We start from the raw sequence: 19,791 nt of genomic DNA, 5'->3' as shown, positions 1-19,791 counted from the left end.
GCAGTGGTCAATTTTTTTTGACGTGACAACGTCTAATAAATCGATGAACGCCGGCTGCACGCACGAAAAAATTGTCCCGTTACGCACATTGTACTGTTACGCCGTGTCCTGTTACGCAGGGGCGGATCTAGACTTTTGTTTTAGGGGGGGTCACCACCGTCTAATTTATCACCAAACACCAAAACTGAAGCGCGCGTCCGGGAGTCCTTCCCCGAAAAATGTGGATTTGAAGGAGCAAAATGGTGCAATTTAAGAAGCTTTCGTATCTTGACATTGAATAAACTGCTGGCAGAAATATTAACATTCTTTAAGTTAATATTCACTACCAATGATATCTATCAAGGTTTATTATGTCCAAAGAACGAATTGCCCAGCATGCATAATTCAACCAACTACATAGGACACAGCACACTGCACTACAGTTGTGTTGTGATGTCAATCTGAATTAGTTTGGAACATTTGGTTGTACATAAATAATTATGCCATGATTGCCATGTTGGTTTGTTATGCATATGTTTACAGGATAAACTCAAAACGCCTTTTGCTGGTCTTTGCAAATTTTGTAATTATTGCTTCAATGTCTAGCTGAATGTCTTTGTGGATGTGCAGCAATGCGAGACCAGTAAGTCTTTCTTCCCCCATTGTTGATCTGAGCCATGTTTTGAGGCGACGAAGGGTTGAGAATGAACGCTCTGCTGTTGCTACAGAAACAGGTAGCGTAGCTAGGATTTTAAGAAGTTTGTTGATAGAAGGGTACATTACTGTGTCGCACAAATCAATGATATGAGGCAGAGCACTTGGTATTTCAATAACACCCCCAGATTCGCACTTCCATTTGGCGACCCAAAGTTTGAACTCTTCCATGACTGTGGAGACCGGCACATTTAGGAGCTGCTTATACATCTCTGCTACTTTCCGCACAACTTCCAGATCTTCTTCAGTGTAGGTTGTGTGAGGCAAGAGTATTCCCAGACTGAAGATATCCATGACATCAGGACTGAGCCTCTTCTTCAAATCACTTTTGATATTGTCCAACAAGGGAATATAAACTACACTTCGATAGTATTCCTCAGGGGATTGAGCTACATTTGGTTGAGAAAAATAATTCTCACGATATATCTGCTGTGAAACAATACGTGGTGTTTTCAGTTCCACATCCAACTCTCGTGCAAGATCTTCTGCTTTAGAAAAAAATTGCTGCCGAAAAACTAAATCGGCTTCCTGTCTCTTCTTCTCCAGGACACTAATGGTGTCTGTTACAGCATCCATAGCCCTCTTCAAATCCAAGGTGTGTGTTTGAAGTAAACGGCTTAGTGACACAGTTGTTCCTGTACAAAGACAAAGAAAAAAACTCGCAAAATTGAAATCACACTCGAATAAAATATGGCACCAGAAAGAGGGGAATGAAGTATTTCTAAACTTACCTAATACATCACTCAGGCATATGGAAGAAACAATGAACTCTTGACTGATTAGAGCATGTCGAAGGCACTGGGCATCAGATGCAGTTTTGCTGTCTTTCCACTGTGACATCTCGTACAGAGCATCACAAATTTTTACCAGTGTGTCACCCTGGAACTGCAAGTGGCCGTCGTGCCTCTCCACCCAACGTGTCTCGCAAATACCCTGCAGTGAGGTCCCACCTAGAACTTTTTTAAAGAGTTCATGTCTCTTTGCTGAGGCATTAGCAAATAACACAATTTTCTTCATTGTCGCTGATGTGTTGCGGCAAGGTACGACATTAGACGATCGTGCAAGTGAATTGTTCAACAAATTGTTATTACAAGGACAATGTTTGGCATGAATGGCTGTCTTGGCAAGTTCATGAACTGCACCCTTCATTCCAGAAACCATAACTGAGCAACTATCGGTGCCTATTCCAACACAGTTTGTCATATCTACATTAAACTTTTTGCAGAGATCAAGAACTATGTGTGCTAGGGCGATGCCAGTTAGACGAGTCTCCCCATCAACATCTTCGGAGCGACTCATATCATATGCATTACTGAATGTGATGAAGTCCTCTCTAACCGATCCGTTGTGAAGGTAACGAAAGGAGATACTTAGTTGTTCAATGTGTGACTCATCAGTTGTTTCGTCAAATAAAACAGAAAAGAATTTCGCTTCTTTCACTCTGGCCAAAATCGACTCTTGTATTTCTTCTTTGCATATATCAATAAGTTGATTCTGTGTCGTTTTGCTTATGTATGTGGCATTAGCTGAAGTAGTTTCCAAGTGGCGGCGTAGGTTTGAGTCACCAGAGTCAACTCTGAAGCGCAAGAGAGCTCTAAAGTTCCCATAATCTTTCACCACAGAACTGGCCTCTTCATTATTCGCATTTAGCTTTACATTAGTACTGGGACCATCACCGTTTTCATGTAAGACTCCATCGTCCCTGTGGCCACACAATGAAATATTTTGACGACCACAAAAGATGATGGTGCTGACAATTGGTCGTAAACGTTCTCGATTTTCTTTAACTTGTGCTTTTCTTTGTGAGCAAACCTGATTTGCAACTTCGAGTGATGGTTGGTGATATGTTAAAAGAAAGTTTTTTCCAGCTTCAACAGCCCACTGGTGATACTGGTTCCGCTGGTGCGTCATAAGAGATCCTTTTCCTCCAAGCAGATCATCGAAGGACTTCAGAGGTTCCTTGACCATCCTTCTAAGAGGGGTGTTGGTTTGAAGGCCACCCCCTGAGCCTGCAGCAAAAAGGACACAGTACTTGCAATCTTGATCTTTGTGCGAAAGCACGAGCCAGTGAAATTTTTCCAAGTGCGATCTCTGGGCATACTTCTTTGTCTCTTTCCACTTCTTGGTAACAATACAGTGAGGGAAAACATAATCTGATGGTGGTGTCCAGTGTCGCTCTAATAGCATAGCCTTGGTGAAATCATTTAAATTGGTCTGGCCTGTGTAATATCCAATATCAAACGAAAAATGAAGTTGTGCCTGTGGCTTGTTTCTATCTGGCAATATGTGCTCATTAACAACTAAGGCAACAGGTTCAGGAGCTGGAACGATATGGCAAATTTGATCCACAGATGTAGATGGTAGTAATGACGACGATGCACCTCTTGTCTCAGTCTCAGATTTTGACTTCTTACTGAAAAACTTGTCAATAGTTCTACCAGATGCACAACGTTTTGCTCCAGTCACATTCTTCAAGGAATCACTCTAAAATAAACCAAGGAGAGATAAAGTATTAATTGAAATTTTTGTGTCTGTATGGTTTTTTTTTTTTTAAACAATAGTTTAATCTTGTATGGTTGGCAAAAATAACATATAAGAATAATAATAGCAATAAATCATTAACTTATTTATTTGGTTGCTAAAATTAAGTACTTATTTTAAAATGCATGCAAGCATTCACAATATCGCGTAGCTTGCGTACGTACATAACAGAGTTGATCAACTCAACTTTATACTTCGTACGTACGTGCAAACGTAAGACTTAACACTTAAGATATTAATTATTGTTGCGAAATAATTTCGCTCTATGTTGTAATCTTTTTTTATCACTTCTACTAAAAAGAGTAATGTAAACTTATGTATTTCCGACATCTTGTAAAGGCAAAAGGTTGCGAATTCAATCTCAAAAACTTAACATACGTGCGTGTATTCATACGTACGTTAAATGTGGTTGTGAATCCGCCTTTCTCTTACTTTTACTGGCTTAAGGAATAAATGTAGCACTAAAAAAAATGTTGATTGTCATACCAAAACATTTTTGAGCAGTTAGTAGGTATTCTATTTCTATAATTGGTACTAATTAAGCTAGCTACACAATTAAAGTCTAACTAACTTACCATTATATTTTTTGCACTTGTTTACCTGTAAAACACATCACACTTTACACTGCGATGCTGAATGTTATAATATTGACTGGATTGACGTACACAAAACAAAGAAGATATCATAATGTTTCATGTGTGAGCTTGCACAATGCTTCTTGATTTTTCCATGCTATCGAGATGTGCGCACTATCTAGCGGCATGGGAGTGAAACATTTCTCATTTCTTGCTAAGTAGAGTGAAAGATTTTTTTTAAATACGCGAACAAGGGAAAAAAACTAGCGAAAAGCAATTTTGAACATGTTTGAATGTATGTTGTATTAATTAATTGTAAGAATAATATATATTGAAATGACTTTCTGAAAATAACGAGAAAATAAACAAGAGAATGGCAACGCTAGTCGCCAGCATGTATCAAACAGAAAGTAGCTTTCATACATCTTGATAATCAGTGATCATTGAATCGGCGATAGTTTTTGATATTAAGCATTTAATTCATTTTCAGTTCACTGCCTGGGGGGGGGGGGGTAATGAGCCCTGTGACCCCCCTCTGGATCCGCCCCTGCTGTTACGGTCGTTGTACGCTTGCGCCGCATTTATCTCTCTCTTCCGCTCGATTGGAACAACCAACGATTTGTCTTTCTCGAGGCACATTGAACTTGAAACACTCCCATTCGTTTCCTACTTTTCCTATCGTCGTCCTATCCTTAACAGAATAACACAGATTGGAAGAAGTTAAATAGCAAACATGTATAAAAGTTGTAGTTGAAATAATCTGTTCGTTAAAGTAAAAAACATATTTGAATTAATGAGTGCAAATAAAAGTAAATTTATCAATTAAATTGTGGATTTCATTTCACTCCTTCTTTGTATCAATACAAAATAGTGATAATTCAATAAAAATGATTCAATTTTATTCATAAAAGTATGCAATCATTTCATCAATGTTTTGTTATGACGTTGTCACGTTAAAATTTCGTCCGTAAACCGACTTTACAGATAACCAATTTTTTTTTACGTGAAACGTCTTATGAATCTATGAACGCCGGCTGCACGCACGAAAATAAGCATGACTCATTGTCACGTTCCGCCTGAGCCGAGCGTGCATGAAAACCGGCCAACCACCGTTGCGATAAAATCTTTTATAATATCAAACAGGTTAAGGCGGGCTTTTTAAAAGCAGCAATTTTAAAAATTTGATTTATTTGATCAATTTCTTCATATCAAATTAACAGTTTATTGATTTGATTTTAGTTTATTTCTATAAATAATTGTTCGTGATTATATTTAGACAAATTATTTAAATTAAATTTGTAAAAACTGTAAATAATATTTGAAAATTAAAAAAATATGCAATTTTTTCATTAGTGTTTTCTTATGACGTTATCACGTAAAATTATCGTCCGTAAAGCGACTTTACAGACAACCCCCTTTTTAATTGAAAATTTATGTGTATTTATATCGAAAAAATACCCAAGTGGGTCATATATTTTGTTTAAAAACAACCAAAACCTGCAGGTCAGATACATGTCAGCCAACCCTGGAAGGAAGTGGATATGTTATTACCAACCCTGAAATAAAAAAACAAATATGATTCAAAGTTATGCTTTATATTCTATAGATTATAATTATTTCCATAACCTAAACATATTTTTTATTCTTTAAATTTCTAATGGATTTTCAATTCCATTTTTTGTTTTCAAATCATCCTCTTTATTCAGACATGTATCAAAAGTTTCGAAAGGGTGGTAAATACTGTTACACTTGATATTGTTTTTGTGGCAGATGTTTATAATATTAAGCACATTGTATACTTCGTTGTTTTCGGATGCAAGATAATTTTAAAATTCTTAGTTGAATTCCTTTCGAAAATCGAAAAAAAGGATGCCAAACAATGTTTAATTCGAGGTATGGACAAAAACATCCCAGAAACGAAAGGCTATTGAGGAAGACTAGCTTATTAAAAATATTATCGAAAAAAAAAATTGAGCATGCAAATATAAAATTAATTTTGACAACTAAAAGTCAGTAAACATTTATCACGAAAATATTAGGTATTGGCATAAATTTGCAGGATATAGTCACTACTTAATATTAAAAATACTTATTTTACAAATTACCACCTGAAGTACCCAGTATTGCCTGGGCTAAACACATCATAACATAAGGTACATAACTACTGAGTTTCTAGTCTGTAGTACATACACTTGAAAAACGGTAATTGGTATATTAAAGTACTGCTGATTGCATAAACTTGGTGAATCAGCATAATCGGGACGCCAATCTTCAGCATAATTTTGTGGGAAGGCATAAACTCCTAGGCAAGACGTGACAAACGCACCAAACGATAGTGTGTAACAAATGCAAGGCAATGCTATCTATTGGCGAGGTTCTAAACAAAACTATTAGTGACTTTATTTTGCTAGAAGCCGCAAGCTTCACTAAGTGGATGGGTTTCACCAAGGAAAATGATATGAAGTTGCCATATCTCAATGACCGTGTGGCAGACTTAGAGAAATGCCACAAACTCACAAACTCACCTACTGCCTACGATTTACTATTATAAAACTGAATCTACCCCTTTTTCACTCTATTAGGGATGGAATTTCGTAATATGATGTAGTTTTATCACTCTCTGACCCATATGCAAAAACATAATGTTGATATGTTTTTTCTGTTGCTGCGTGAAAGGACAAACAGACAAACACAATTTCGCATTTATAATAATAGTGGAGACAAGTAGGGATTTAATTGATTTGTTTCTTGTATTTATTTACTGAAATCGGTAAGTATATAGAGACATACAACCCACCCACCACCCCCTAGGATACTATCCAAAAAGAAACTTTCGCCAACATGGGAGTGAAGTCCCTGTTACTCCTAACTCTGTGTTTTGTATTACCTGGCTGCGAGTCATCTGAGCGAGAAGGCCAAGTGGAGAAAAAGAGATCACAGGTCAGAAGAGTGGTGATCGTAATTTGGCTAACCTCCATGGAACGCATACTGGAGTGTAAACAGCGGGAAGCCTTCATTTCACAGACGAGAGAGCCACACCCGAAATTCCTCGAAGTTCATGCTCGCTTTTTTTTCCGTTATATCTCATTGTATTAACCGGTGGGCATTAAATTTTGCGGTCGATTAGGATATGTTAGCTACATTATAAATACTTTAAAACATTGTGGATGTTTGGTTATATTAGGTAAGTATAGCTACATACAAAATACTGTAAAATCGTTTTATGGTTGCTTAGCAAATAACTTTTTAATATGTAGCTCTCCAGGGCTAGGAAACCGTTTACATGATTTCATAGTATCTTTAATGTAGCTGTCCTAACCAAATCAACCGTCCACAATGTTTTTAAGTATTTATAATGTAGCTAACCTAACCTAATTGACCATTAGTTATCATGAGTTGTCCAAAAAAAAACCGAAGATGCACGATCGGGAGTTGGGCTCTCTCGTCTGTGAAAAAAAAGGTTTCCCGTTAACAGCAGCAGTTGAAGGTACTTCATGGAGCCGATTGATAACTCTGGATCTCGGACCATCTGTCCCCTGCGGTCAGCCTCCATGACTGGAGGCATACAGCACAGTAGCAAACAGTGTTCCATTGCACTGTGTCTCCTCGGCACACTGCAACATTTGTTATATATATATATATTTTTGTTTGCATTTTTGACTATGTCAGGGATACCTATTTTAATCTTTTTTTTGACCACTGTACTTTTTGGGCCTCTTTTGATTTAAACATTTCTCAGTAGGTTCCCTCCTTGTCAAAGAACTTCGCCCGGTTGTGTCACGGCTCCCATGCGAACATGTTACAATTCCCATTTCACTCACCTTACATGACCCTGCATGTTTTTTTTTACCACCCTCTTTGACTACATCGTCAGTCCCATCTCAGAACACCCTGCATTGGTTAAAAGTTTTGAGCAGACGTGGAGCTTCTATATCAGTGCTCCACCAGAGCAAGAGTGCTGAATCGGGTCCAGCGGCCTTCTCACAACGAAAGCTTGTTCCTCCTTTCCCCTCATCCTCTAAGTTATGTGCAGGTCTTCTCAGAACCAGCACCTGGGCAATAGGTAGCCACTTACTTAAACTCTTCTTCTGAGGAAACAGACCACGCCCATACTAACACCAAAACTGCCCTTAGGCGCCATCACTCGGACACCTTTGGAAATTAACTCTGATTAACTCATTTTTTTGTTCCGCCAGGAATATCTCCCTTAGCTCTATGCACCTGGCTGGATCCGCTACCAGCGTCTTGCGGCACGCGATCTAGCGGCAGTCGTCCGAACTATATTTCGGCGTGATAAAAATTTAATCCTTGATGTTTTGGATACCCCTATACCACTCGGGCCACTGGCCAATCAGGACAGAGTCTCTCCTCCGTCATCACTACTTTCTCTTCTCCCACCCTCTTTTGAGAACCCGTTGGGTTTTTAACATAGTGACCCCTGTGGGGAGACACCATGCATCCTTAATCGTGGTCACGTGTGGAATCGCCGACAGTTTGTGTACGAACTTCTACATAACTCGCGAGAAACAGTGGAGCATGTATTCACTATAAAAAAGATTTTACCCCCTTTTTTTTGTTTAAAGTTATAGCCATAGTGAGTTATTACTGGTTAATAATGTTTTCGTTACCATATCTGCATGCGGTTCTTACGATGGTTTAACATCACCTCTGGATGTCCCACTTTCTTGTGAATAATACTTCCAACTTTTCCCTAGTGACACTGTTTATCAAGCGCCATGTTTTACTGGTTATTCCATGTATGCCTTTATGTTTCCTTAAAACTGTGTGAACTATGTTTTACAGTGGGGTTTCAGCGATGGGCTGAATACTGCACGCCTCAGTCTGTGTTCCTTCTTTAGGCTTCCAGTCCTTCGGGGGGCGACCCTCTTCAACCATTCCTCTCTCCAACGCATCTAGACATCAACATGATGTGCCTTGTGTGCAGCTAAGTGCCAAAGATAAAGCTGAGTAATGTAAGACTTGATTTAAATAATTATCTTTCGGACCTATTTTTCGTTTTATTTTAAAAATCCAGACTACATGATTATTTCTTCGTATCTTGCGACAGTTAATAAAAAAATTATATGTTTATCTATTTTGAAAATTATGTATACCTATCAGTCATACATTAGAGTTTATATAACCTTAAATCATGGTCATTAGTAAAATTTGCAAATATTCACGGGCACCTTGCGACTTATTGTTATTATTTTTCTTATTCTATACGATTTTTTAATGACTTATTCAAAAAGTGTATAAACTCATTCATGTAAGTTTCTCCCTGAAATAACAGTATTATGCCAACCAAAGGAATGCCTTTAACTGTCATAAACATGGTGATGTAAAAATATAAAAAAATTATATATCTCCACATTAAAAATGTTATATAGGTGTTAAATCGTTTTTAGATTTCCTCTTAAGCACCAATTATAGTCCTGTTTTGTGGGTGCATAATCAAAATTTAAGATCCCTGAGTTTCTCCTATAATCTATTGCCTTTAACTTAGTCTTAACCAGTACACTTATCCAGGCCTTTTTTGAGCACTCCAATAGTGCCTCCAGGACGGGAGGTGCACAGCACAGTGGCAAGCATGGTACTTCAGCTTCATGCTCACGTGCCGTGGGAGAGGCGGCATGCGGTCACTAAGTCCTGGGACAATTGAGAGCTCCGGGCATCGGACCATCTGGTCCCTGCTGTCAGCCTCCAGGAATGGAGGAGCTCAGCACCAGGGCCGCCGAGAGGAGGGGGGGGGGCAAAAGGGGCAAATGCCCAGGGGCCCGGTAGCCTTAGGGGCCCGGGCGCCTGGCTGGGAAGTGGAAAATAAATGGCTGGAAAAACATTTTTCCCCTGCTATTAAAACATCTTGTTCTCTCTCTCTCTCTCTCTCTCTCTATATATATATATATATATATATGTACATATATATATGTACATATATATTTGTACATATATATATGTACATATATATATGTGTATATATATACATATATATATGTGTGTGTATATATATATATATGTGTGTGTGTGACGGGAATTGTGCAGAACACTCGAACAGCGATACACACGTTTGGAAATAAACTATCCAATTTAAATCTCCGTAGTGTGTTTAAAAGCTGGATTGGTTTCAACTGGTTTGGACCAATATTTCAATATATATATATATATATATATATATATATATATATTTATATATATATATATTGTGTGTTCCTAAAACTACAGTCGATAACCAATAACCTTACCGAGCAGTACTTGTGACATTCAGTTCACACCAAAATACTTGCGTAGTAGCAGAAATGGGAACGCCAGGTACGAGCACAATAGGTTTGCTTGGTCCCGTACACCTCTCCACTTGGGGTCAGTGCCTATTAGACTCGCCCTTCTGAAGTAAAGAATGCTGTGATCGGCCCTGGCTGGAGGGGGTGTCATGGAGATATCTGATGAAATGAAACATCTCAAATCAATTCATGTTTCAAATATTGGTCCAAACCAGTTGAAACCAATCCAGCTTTTAAACACACTACGGAGATTAAAATTGGATAGTTTATTTCCAAACGTGTGTATCGCTGTTCGAGTTTTCTGCACAATTCCCGTCACAGTTGCCGAAGCCTAAAGGTCCTTCAGCTAAATGAAGGAAATAAAAAATGTACATCGCTCAACCATGTCTCAGGAAAGTATTAGTGGGCTCACCTTGCTTGCCTTAGAGCCTGATCTCGCTCGGTCATTGAAATACGACGATGCAATTAAGGATTTTGCTTTGAAAAAGGCATGGAAAACAGATTTGTTGTGATTATTTCAGAACTATTTAATTGTTTGTAAATCAATATTATTGAGTAGCATAATTTTTTTAAATGCATTATATGTTTAAAATTTTAAATAATATACTACAGTGTATGATTATTTTGAATGTAGTGATTCGATATGATGTAATGACTGTTCTGTTGTAAAACATTTTGAAGTGTTATTAAATTTAGACATTTTTATATAGTAAATGACATTTGAATTGTGTTTTAGTAGGATGTAAAATATGTATCATTGTTATTTAAAATGTAAGTCATTTATGATTTTGCATCGAACTAAGGGTATTAAATTAATTTGTATAAATTATTGATATGTATTACAAATTGTTCAATGTAATGAACATGGTTCAATGTGTTTGATGTTTTCGAAGTAATACAATTTATTATTACTTTAAATTATTTTAATAATATTTATATTCAGAATAAATTATTATACTTATGTATTTTAAACACTCATATAATAATGCAATTTCTGATTACCATTTAAGATTTTTTAGCTATTTATTCATTAAAATTAATTATTATTTGTATTTTGATGGGATTTACAATGTAAAAGTGCACTGAGATAATACATGCAAATGCTTTTTTTTTGCGTAACTAGGAAATCGTTATGTATGTTCAAATGAAGGATGCAATTTTACGATACCATATATATTTATGGTATACATAGTACGTAGTAGTGGAATGCAAAAAAAAAAAAGGAAGGGGGCCTACTAACCCAACTGCCCAGGGGCCCATAAATTCTCTCAGCGGCCCTGCTCAGCACAGTGGCACACTGATGCCTCAGCTTCATGCTCACATGCCGTGGTAGAGGTGGCAAGCGGTCAGCAAGTCCTGGGACAATTGAGAGCTCTGGGCATCAGACCATCTGGTCCCTGCTGTCAGCCTCCAGGACTGGAGTTGCTCAGCACAGTGGCACACTTATGCCTCAGCTTCAAGCTCTCATGCCGTGGTAGAGGTGGCAAGCGGTCAGCAAGTCCTGGGACAATTGAGAGCTCTGGGCATCAGACCATCTGGTCCCTGCTGTCAGCCTCCAGGACTGGAGTTGCTCAGCAAGTGGCACACTTATGCCTCAGCTTCAAGCTCTCATGCCGTGGTAGAGGTGGCAAGCGGTCAGCAAGTCCTGGGACAATTGAGAGCTCTGGGCATCAGACCATCTGGTCCCTGCTGTCAGCCTCCAGGACTGGAGTTGCTCAGCACAGTGGCACACTTATGCCTCAGCTTCAAGCTCTCATGCCGTGGTAGAGGTGGCAAGCGGTCAGCAAGTCCTGGGACAATTGAGAGCTCTGGGCATCAGACCATCTGGTCCCTGCTGTCAGCCTCCAGGACTGGAGTTGCTCAGCACAGTGGCACACTTATGCCTCAGCTTCAAGCTCTCATGCCGTGGTAGAGGTGGCAAGCGGTCAGCAAGTCCTGGGACAATTGAGAGCTCTGGGCATCAGACCATCTGGTCCCTGCTGTCAGCCTCCAGGACTGGAGTTGCTCAGCACAGTGGCACACTTATGCCTCAGCTTCAAGCTCTCATGCCGTGGTAGAGGTGGCAAGCGGTCAGCAAGTCCTGGGACAATTGAGAGCTCTGGGCATCAGACCATCTGGTCCCTGCTGTCAGCCTCCAGGACTGGAGTTGCTCAGCACAGTGGCACACTTATGCCTCAGCTTCAAGCTCTCATGCCGTGGTAGAGGTGGCAAGCGGTCAGCAAGTCCTGGGACAATTGAGAGCTCTGGGCATCAGACCATCTGGTCCCTGCTGTCAGCCTCCAGGACTGGAGTTGCTCAACACAGTGGCACACTTATGCCTCAGCTTCAAGCTCTCATGCCGTGGTAGAGGTGGCAAGCGGTCAGCAAGTCCTGGGACAATTGAGAGCTCTGGGCATCAGACCATCTGGTCCCTGCTGTCAGCCTCCAGGACTGGAGTTGCTCAGCACAGTGGCACACTTATGCCTCAGCTTCAAGCTCTCATGCCGTGGTAGAGGTGGCAAGCGGTCAGCAAGTCCTGGGACAATTGAGAGCTCTGGGCATCAGACCATCTGGTCCCTGCTGTCAGCCTCCAGGACTGGAGTTGCTCAGCACAGTGGCACACTTATGCCTCAGCTTCAAGCTCTCATGCCGTGGTAGAGGTGGCAAGCGGTCAGCAAGTCCTGGGACAATTGAGAGCTCTGGGCATCAGACCATCTGGTCCCTGCTGTCAGCCTCCAGGACTGGAGTTGCTCAGCACAGTGGCACACTTATGCCTCAGCTTCAAGCTCTCATGCCGTGGTAGAGGTGGCAAGCGGTCAGCAAGTCCTGGGACAATTGAGAGCTCTGGGCATCAGACCATCTGGTCCCTGCTGTCAGCCTCCAGGACTGGAGTTGCTCAGCACAGTGGCACACTTATGCCTCAGCTTCAAGCTCTCATGCCGTGGTAGAGGTGGCAAGCGGTCAGCAAGTCCTGGGACAATTGAGAGCTCTGGGCATCAGACCATCTGGTCCCTGCTGTCAGCCTCCAGGACTGGAGTTGCTCAGCACAGTGGCACACTTATGCCTCAGCTTCAAGCTCTCATGCCGTGGTAGAGGTGGCAAGCGGTCAGCAAGTCCTGGGACAATTGAGAGCTCTGGGCATCAGACCATCTGGTCCCTGCTGTCAGCCTCCAGGACTGGAGTTGCTCAACACAGTGGCACACTTATGCCTCAGCTTCAAGCTCTCATGCCGTGGTAGAGGTGGCAAGCGGTCAGCAAGTCCTGGGACAATTGAGAGCTCTGGGCATCAGACCATCTGGTCCCTGCTGTCAGCCTCCAGGACTGGAGTTGCTCAGCACAGTGGCACACTTATGCCTCAGCTTCAAGCTCTCATGCCGTGGTAGAGGTGGCAAGCGGTCAGCAAGTCCTGGGACAATTGAGAGCTCTGGGCATCAGACCATCTGGTCCCTGCTGTCAGCCTCCAGGACTGGAGTTGCTCAGCACAGTGGCACACTTATGCCTCAGCTTCAAGCTCTCATGCCGTGGTAGAGGTGGCAAGCGGTCAGCAAGTCCTGGGACAATTGAGAGCTCTGGGCATCAGACCATCTGGTCCCTGCTGTCAGCCTCCAGGACTGGAGTTGCTCAGCACAGTGGCACACTTATGCCTCAGCTTCAAGCTCTCATGCCGTGGTAGAGGTGGCAAGCGGTCAGCAAGTCCTGGGACAATTGAGAGCTCTGGGCATCAGACCATCTGGTCCCTGCTGTCAGCCTCCAGGACTGGAGTTGCTCAGCACAGTGGCACACTTATGCCTCAGCTTCAAGCTCTCATGCCGTGGTAGAGGTGGCAAGCGGTCAGCAAGTCCTGGGACAATTGAGAGCTCTGGGCATCAGACCATCTGGTCCCTGCTGTCAGCCTCCAGGACTGGAGTTGCTCAGCACAGTGGCACACTTATGCCTCAGCTTCAAGCTCTCATGCCGTGGTAGAGGTGGCAAGCGGTCAGCAAGTCCTGGGACAATTGAGAGCTCTGGGCATCAGACCATCTGGTCCCTGCTGTCAGCCTCCAGGACTGGAGTTGCTCAGCACAGTGGCACACTTATGCCTCAGCTTCAAGCTCTCATGCCGTGGTAGAGGTGGCAAGCGGTCAGCAAGTCCTGGGACAATTGAGAGCTCTGGGCATCAGACCATCTGGTCCCTGCTGTCAGCCTCCAGGACTGGAGTTGCTCAGCACAGTGGCACACTGATGCCTCAGCTTCATGCTCACATGCCGTGGTAGAGGTGGCAAGCGGTCAGCAAGTCCTGGGACAATTGAGAGCTCTGGGCATCAGACCATCTGGTCCCTGCTGTCAGCCTCCAGGACTGGAGGTGCTCAGCACAGTGGCACACTGATGCCTCAGCTTCATGCTCACATGCCGTGGTAGAGGTGGCAAGCGGTCAGCAAGTCCTGGGACAATTGAGAGCTCTGGGCATCAGACCATCTGGTCCCTGCTGTCAGCCTCCAGGACTGGAGTTGCTCAGCACAGTGGCACACTGATGCCTCAGCTTCAAGCTCTCATGCCGTGGTAGAGGCAAGTCCTCGGGACGACACAGTCGCAGCTGGGGAAAATGGCCACCGAGTAATTGACTCCGGGTATGAAAGCTGTGAACGCATGAGAGAAACCAGGCGGTTGTGCTCCGACAGACCAGATGTCGCTGCGACCAGGAACCTTATCCACAAGGTGAGAAGCCATCACGTCAACAGTGTTCCAATTCAGGAAGTGCCAAGCGAAAATTTCATTGTATGGTTGTAGTAAGGTTTTGGGTTTACTGGGACATAGTTAGAGTTATGTTAATATATTTTATTTATGGACATGGTAATAAAATCCTAAAAGTCCCAAATACCATCAAATCCTTAGTGTTCGATGGATTTCGTATTCGAGAAAAAAGATTTAAAAAAACATTAGAGGAAATTGAGTAAATAAAATAATTCAACACTGAAAAACTCTGAAGTTTACAAGGTCAATCTTTTTTTTTCCCACACCTCTCATGTTACCATTCCCCATGATAAGGTCATGAATCATGTAATTATATAAATAAAAATTCAGTATTTATTGAAGCTGGAAACTTAGTTTGTGAATAAAACATTTAAATGGTCAAATGCTTTAACACCATACTTAACATTTTATTTCTTGTGCATTATTTTATTTTTGACCCTTGAGACCTAGACTTGGATTCGAGGGGTATATTCTATTACTCGAGATTCGGATTCGAGAATATTTGTGATTCGGCCCATCACTAATTTAATCATAGGGACCAAATCAGTTCACTTGAAAACGCTGAGAGAATTTTGGTAAGAAGTAAACGGTTGGTTTACAACAACGTACGTTTAAACAACAGTCCATTTTACCAACATTTCTGTACAAATAAGTTTTAGTTTACTGTCTGCTAACCACCTACAAATTGGCCTAAAGGCTTGGATTGAACTCCGAGCCATCTCTACTGGGATGATGTCTATTTCGAATTGAGTGTAAACCAGCCCATAACATGGGTGTATCATTTCATGGACATGCGCCAGTTCTGGCTTAAATGTACGTCGTAGAAACGCCTCAAGAAAGGGCAAGATATATATAATTCATTAAACACATGGAGAAGGTACCGAAATCATATGATGACGAAATTTAAATGCCTAGACAGCACAGAGACAGCCAGATCAGACTTTTTGTGCCTAATGACAGGAGCTTACGTCACTTCCCGAACTATCGCAGCTGTTTTGTCGTAGAACAAACATTGCTGTGTCGTGTTGGTCAGATTATCTGTTTCATAGTTTGTTGTCCGAGGTGGTTGTGTTCTGATGCGAATTGTCTCGTCGTTGTCTGTCCACTGTGTTTTTCTGTGCAGTATTTTTTCTTGTTATCAGTATGATTATTAATTCATTTTTGTTTCCGTTCATGAGGATTTTCCATTACATGCACTGAAAACCAGGAGTGGCGTTATGTCCATGAAATAGTTTTAAATCAAGCTTCTCCATTGCAATCTTTTTCAAAGACCGTGTATCTTGAGCAGTAAACTTTTTTTGCAATAGTGACATAAGCTATGGCTGACCACTGCACCTGCTTTGAACTGGAAGGCGTAGTCTGTGGGCGGTGTTCCTCCTTCGCCGTGCTGATAGAGCTCAAAGTCGCACCACTCCAGTGGGTGTATGTCGCCTTCAGGTGTGTTCACGAACCCGCTTTCCAACCTGCAGGCAGGGCGCGACCACCTTGCAACCATCGCTGCAAACCCTCCCTACAGGTTATGCTAATAAGTATTACGTTCTACACATATATTTTTTCATGTGTAACATCTTAGCTCTCAGTGTGAGGAATTTGGTAGAAGTAATTACGTGAATGGAACGGATTTAAAACGGTGCCTGCGATCTGTGGAAGCCTCAGAAATCTGAAAAATATGGAAGGAACCCACGTTGTTCATCCGTATATCTAGCTTTTGTGAACATTGCAGAATTTACACTACGCATAGGTATTAAAAATAAAACATTTATAATAGTACAATTATACTTGAATTCTTTGTATTATAATTTATAGTTATTATACGAAATAATGACTTAAAAATACGTTAGAAGCCTGGTATTGCATACTTATTTAAAATTGAAATGTATAAATAGTACTGTGTTTGTCGTAGAGAGACAAGAAATTGTCAGCCTTCATATTTTCGACGCCATGTTGGATAAAATAAATTTATGATTTTTTTTTTGTTAAATCTTAAATATTGAATCAGCTCAAAAATGTTCAGGTTTTTTTTTGTAGGAAGTATTTACAGGTGGCTTTCTGTCGTTTAAACAAAAACGAATAAACCTAAATATTCTTAGTTTTATCATATGTGTTTTGAAATGTTTTAGGTTAATTTTGTTTGAAAAAAAAATACTTTAAAGATAGCTCCGTGTTCCTAATGCTTTAGAGAACAAACAAAATTCGAAATATCTTTGACGCCAGGTTTGTTTCAACAACATTAACTTGGTTAATAAATTATAGGTACCATATTTATAAAGTTGCGGTAATATATTGTTATGACTATTCAAGTTTAGAAATTGTATTCGGGGATAGTTTCACTACCATAAAGTTTAACTTGGCACACCAATACGCTTACTAATTAATGCCCCCGGATGTTCGTGAAACATTCACGGGTGCATGTTGCCACACGTGGGTCCGCCATCTTGATGACTTAGGCTCGTGGCTAAAGCAGTTACTGCATGCATGCTTTTAACCTCTTAAATATGCTTTATTTCATTGCATTACCGGTACAGACTAAAATTTAACTCTCAACATGCCTAAAGAAGAATGATATAAAATTGCAGGCGATCATAGCTCAGCGTTGAGGCATTTAGACGCGAAGCGTTCGATACTCCTGTTGTTCGGCTAGCCCTCAGAAATCAATAGTACCATCTTGTAAAAAAAAAAAAGGTTCTTAAAAAAAAAGGGTGTAATACCTACAGGCATAAGGTCGGGGTGGAACGCCATAGCATGGCAAGGATTGAGAACGGGTATTTGTAACACTACAACAACATTAACAGTAATAAAGTTTTAGTAAATCCAAACAAAAATAAATAACAAGGTGATCATTTACGTAACAAACAAACCAATAGTATGGTTTTTCAAAGTGCTTATCACACACAGCAAAAGTGAACGAGCCATTATCAAGGCCACAAAAAAGGTGAGAGTTTACGCCGGCGCAACGTGGTACAAAACATGCGCGGTCCCATTAAGGGCCATAAGAAAGTAGACGCATTGAAACTGCTAAATTACGACATTGTCAATATAGAGGGAAAACCCACTACATTATGCGCATTACGTGCGTTACAAAAGCAAGTTACATTTTCTTTACGTTACGTTTTACGTACGTCGACGGCTCAGGGGAGAACAGTTACCAACAAAGTGAAGTGAAGTTAAATTAAATTAAGTTACATGAAAACCAAACGTAAATTTTCCAGGTGGCGATCGAAAGGGAATTTAGACAAAAAACACAAAATTTAACAAACGTTTACATTATGGCAAGGGCCACCGCCTCACTCCAACTTACATTTTCTTTCCCCCGAGGTCGCGCACGTCCTACAAAGTTAAAGTCTGACTGACTGACTACATGCTGGCTAACACCTACTCGAGCTCTCGAAAGAGACTAAAACGAGATCAGACGAGCTAGTAGATACAAGACGAACAAGACCGAATAATTCGAAATCTGCAGGTTTTATAACAAATGTGCCGCGCAGCGCGCATGCGCCGAACGGAGGAGGAGAGGGGAGAAGCAAGCAGGCATACACGAGGAGGGGGAAGGAAGGAGGGGACGACGAGCCGCCGCCCGCGCAGACGCGCGGATTTTGAACTAAGCGGTGATCTTAACGCTTCAAGGGAAAAAAAAGAGTTTTACTTCTTTAAAATAATACTTTTCGTATATTTATCCCGCACTCTACTTTTTAAAAGAACACTTAAGTTAAATTTTTCGTGTCCGAGTCTCCTTGTTACAAGTTAATTTGCAACATGATGTGACGTGTGTGTCACGTCACATTTGGTGGCGGTTATTTTTGTGTACTGGCGCAGTGTTATTTACCGTTAGCCGTGTGGCGGCGCGAGCCGTACCCTCAGATTTGGTGTTTTGGCCGGTGTGGATCTAGGAGCGCGGGCACGTTTCAGATTGTCAGGATCTAGAGCCGCTCGTGCTCGTGTGAGGCTCTGATCGGCAATTTTCGGTACTCGGTGTTTGCGTTTGTCATGTGTTTTCCTTTTGGTGGGTTGAGGTTGGTACCTGTGGCGCGCTGAGTTGTTGACGAGTTTCCTCTGGGGAGGGTCTGTCTGCTACGAGCCATGGCCTGAGTGGGTTACCTTTTTTACTGCCGATGGAGTGGCTGCGGGAATTAAATTCATGGCTGTAACTTAGTGTGGAAGTTCGGTAAATCCTTGGTGGAATATAAGAACTTAAGTTACGGCAGGTTTTGCTCCGTCGGTTATACCATGTTCGAGTGCAGCAGTGTTCTACGCAGTTATTACCAATGAGGAGAAAAATTATATTTTTAGTATATTGAGAATTGTAAAATTTTGTAGAGTGAGCCTAGTCGCTAATGTCGTGGATGTCAAATGGTGCCGTGCGTGCTGCTGATCCTCCTTCAGCCCGGTTAAGGCTTGTCTGCGAGGAAGTGTAAATGCTTGATTTTGAGGCTTCTTGATTGGATATCTCCGGAAGCAGATGGCAACAGATAAACTGTAAGTTTTGAAATTTAGTCTTCGTCTAGATTACGTCAGACGGACCTTCTGTGGACCTTCGCTGGGTAGACCTTGTGGCCTACGCTACGCCGGTATTTTTCACCTTCGAGATAACGTTTGAATATAACTGTAATTTTTTGAAGCTATTTTTTTTTCATTAGACACAGCCGCAAGTAACTACGTCGTCAAGTCTGGAATTGAGTGGTTACCTATTTGAGAGGGAAATTGTTAATATTTGGTACCCTTTATGCGAGTTATGCGCACTGGGTAAATTTTTTTTTTAATGAGATTTTATTGTAATTTTTTGTTGCAATTTTTATAACATTATAAATTTTTATGTAGCTATTTATCAAGTTAATTTCGAAAGGTATGTAGTCAGGTGCTCGATAGGGTATTTTGTGAGGCAGAAAATTGGCTGTGAACTATTATAATCATTTATCGTATATACATATTTTTTCTTTACTGCCTGATCATGAACTTTCGAATTGGACTGGAAAAGTTTGAGGCAACAAGTAATTATT

The 19,791-nt window shown here is 41.1% G+C and overlaps 1 protein-coding gene across 3 annotated transcripts in view; it reads right to left on the bottom strand.

The window, feature by feature from the left end:
- Positions 1-19,791, bottom strand: part of LOC134540767 (uncharacterized) — a 119,606-nt gene that overhangs the window by 24,110 nt on the left and 75,705 nt on the right. For all 3 annotated transcript variants that reach the window (XR_010076500.1, XR_010076501.1, XM_063383680.1), the window contains one exon: positions 16,133-16,260. Coding sequence is in view for 1 of the 3 variants with exons in the window: in XM_063383680.1 (XP_063239750.1) it covers positions 16,133-16,260 (128 nt within the window). In the remaining 2 variants the exon portion in view is untranslated. The remainder of the gene's footprint in view (positions 1-16,132; positions 16,261-19,791) is intronic.

This window comes from Bacillus rossius, chromosome 17 (genome assembly GCF_032445375.1).
Source record: "Bacillus rossius redtenbacheri isolate Brsri chromosome 17, Brsri_v3, whole genome shotgun sequence".
NCBI lineage: Eukaryota > Metazoa > Arthropoda > Insecta > Phasmatodea > Bacillidae > Bacillus > Bacillus rossius.
Note: the sequence above shows the minus strand (reverse complement) of the source record. Positions and strands in the feature narration are given on the sequence as shown.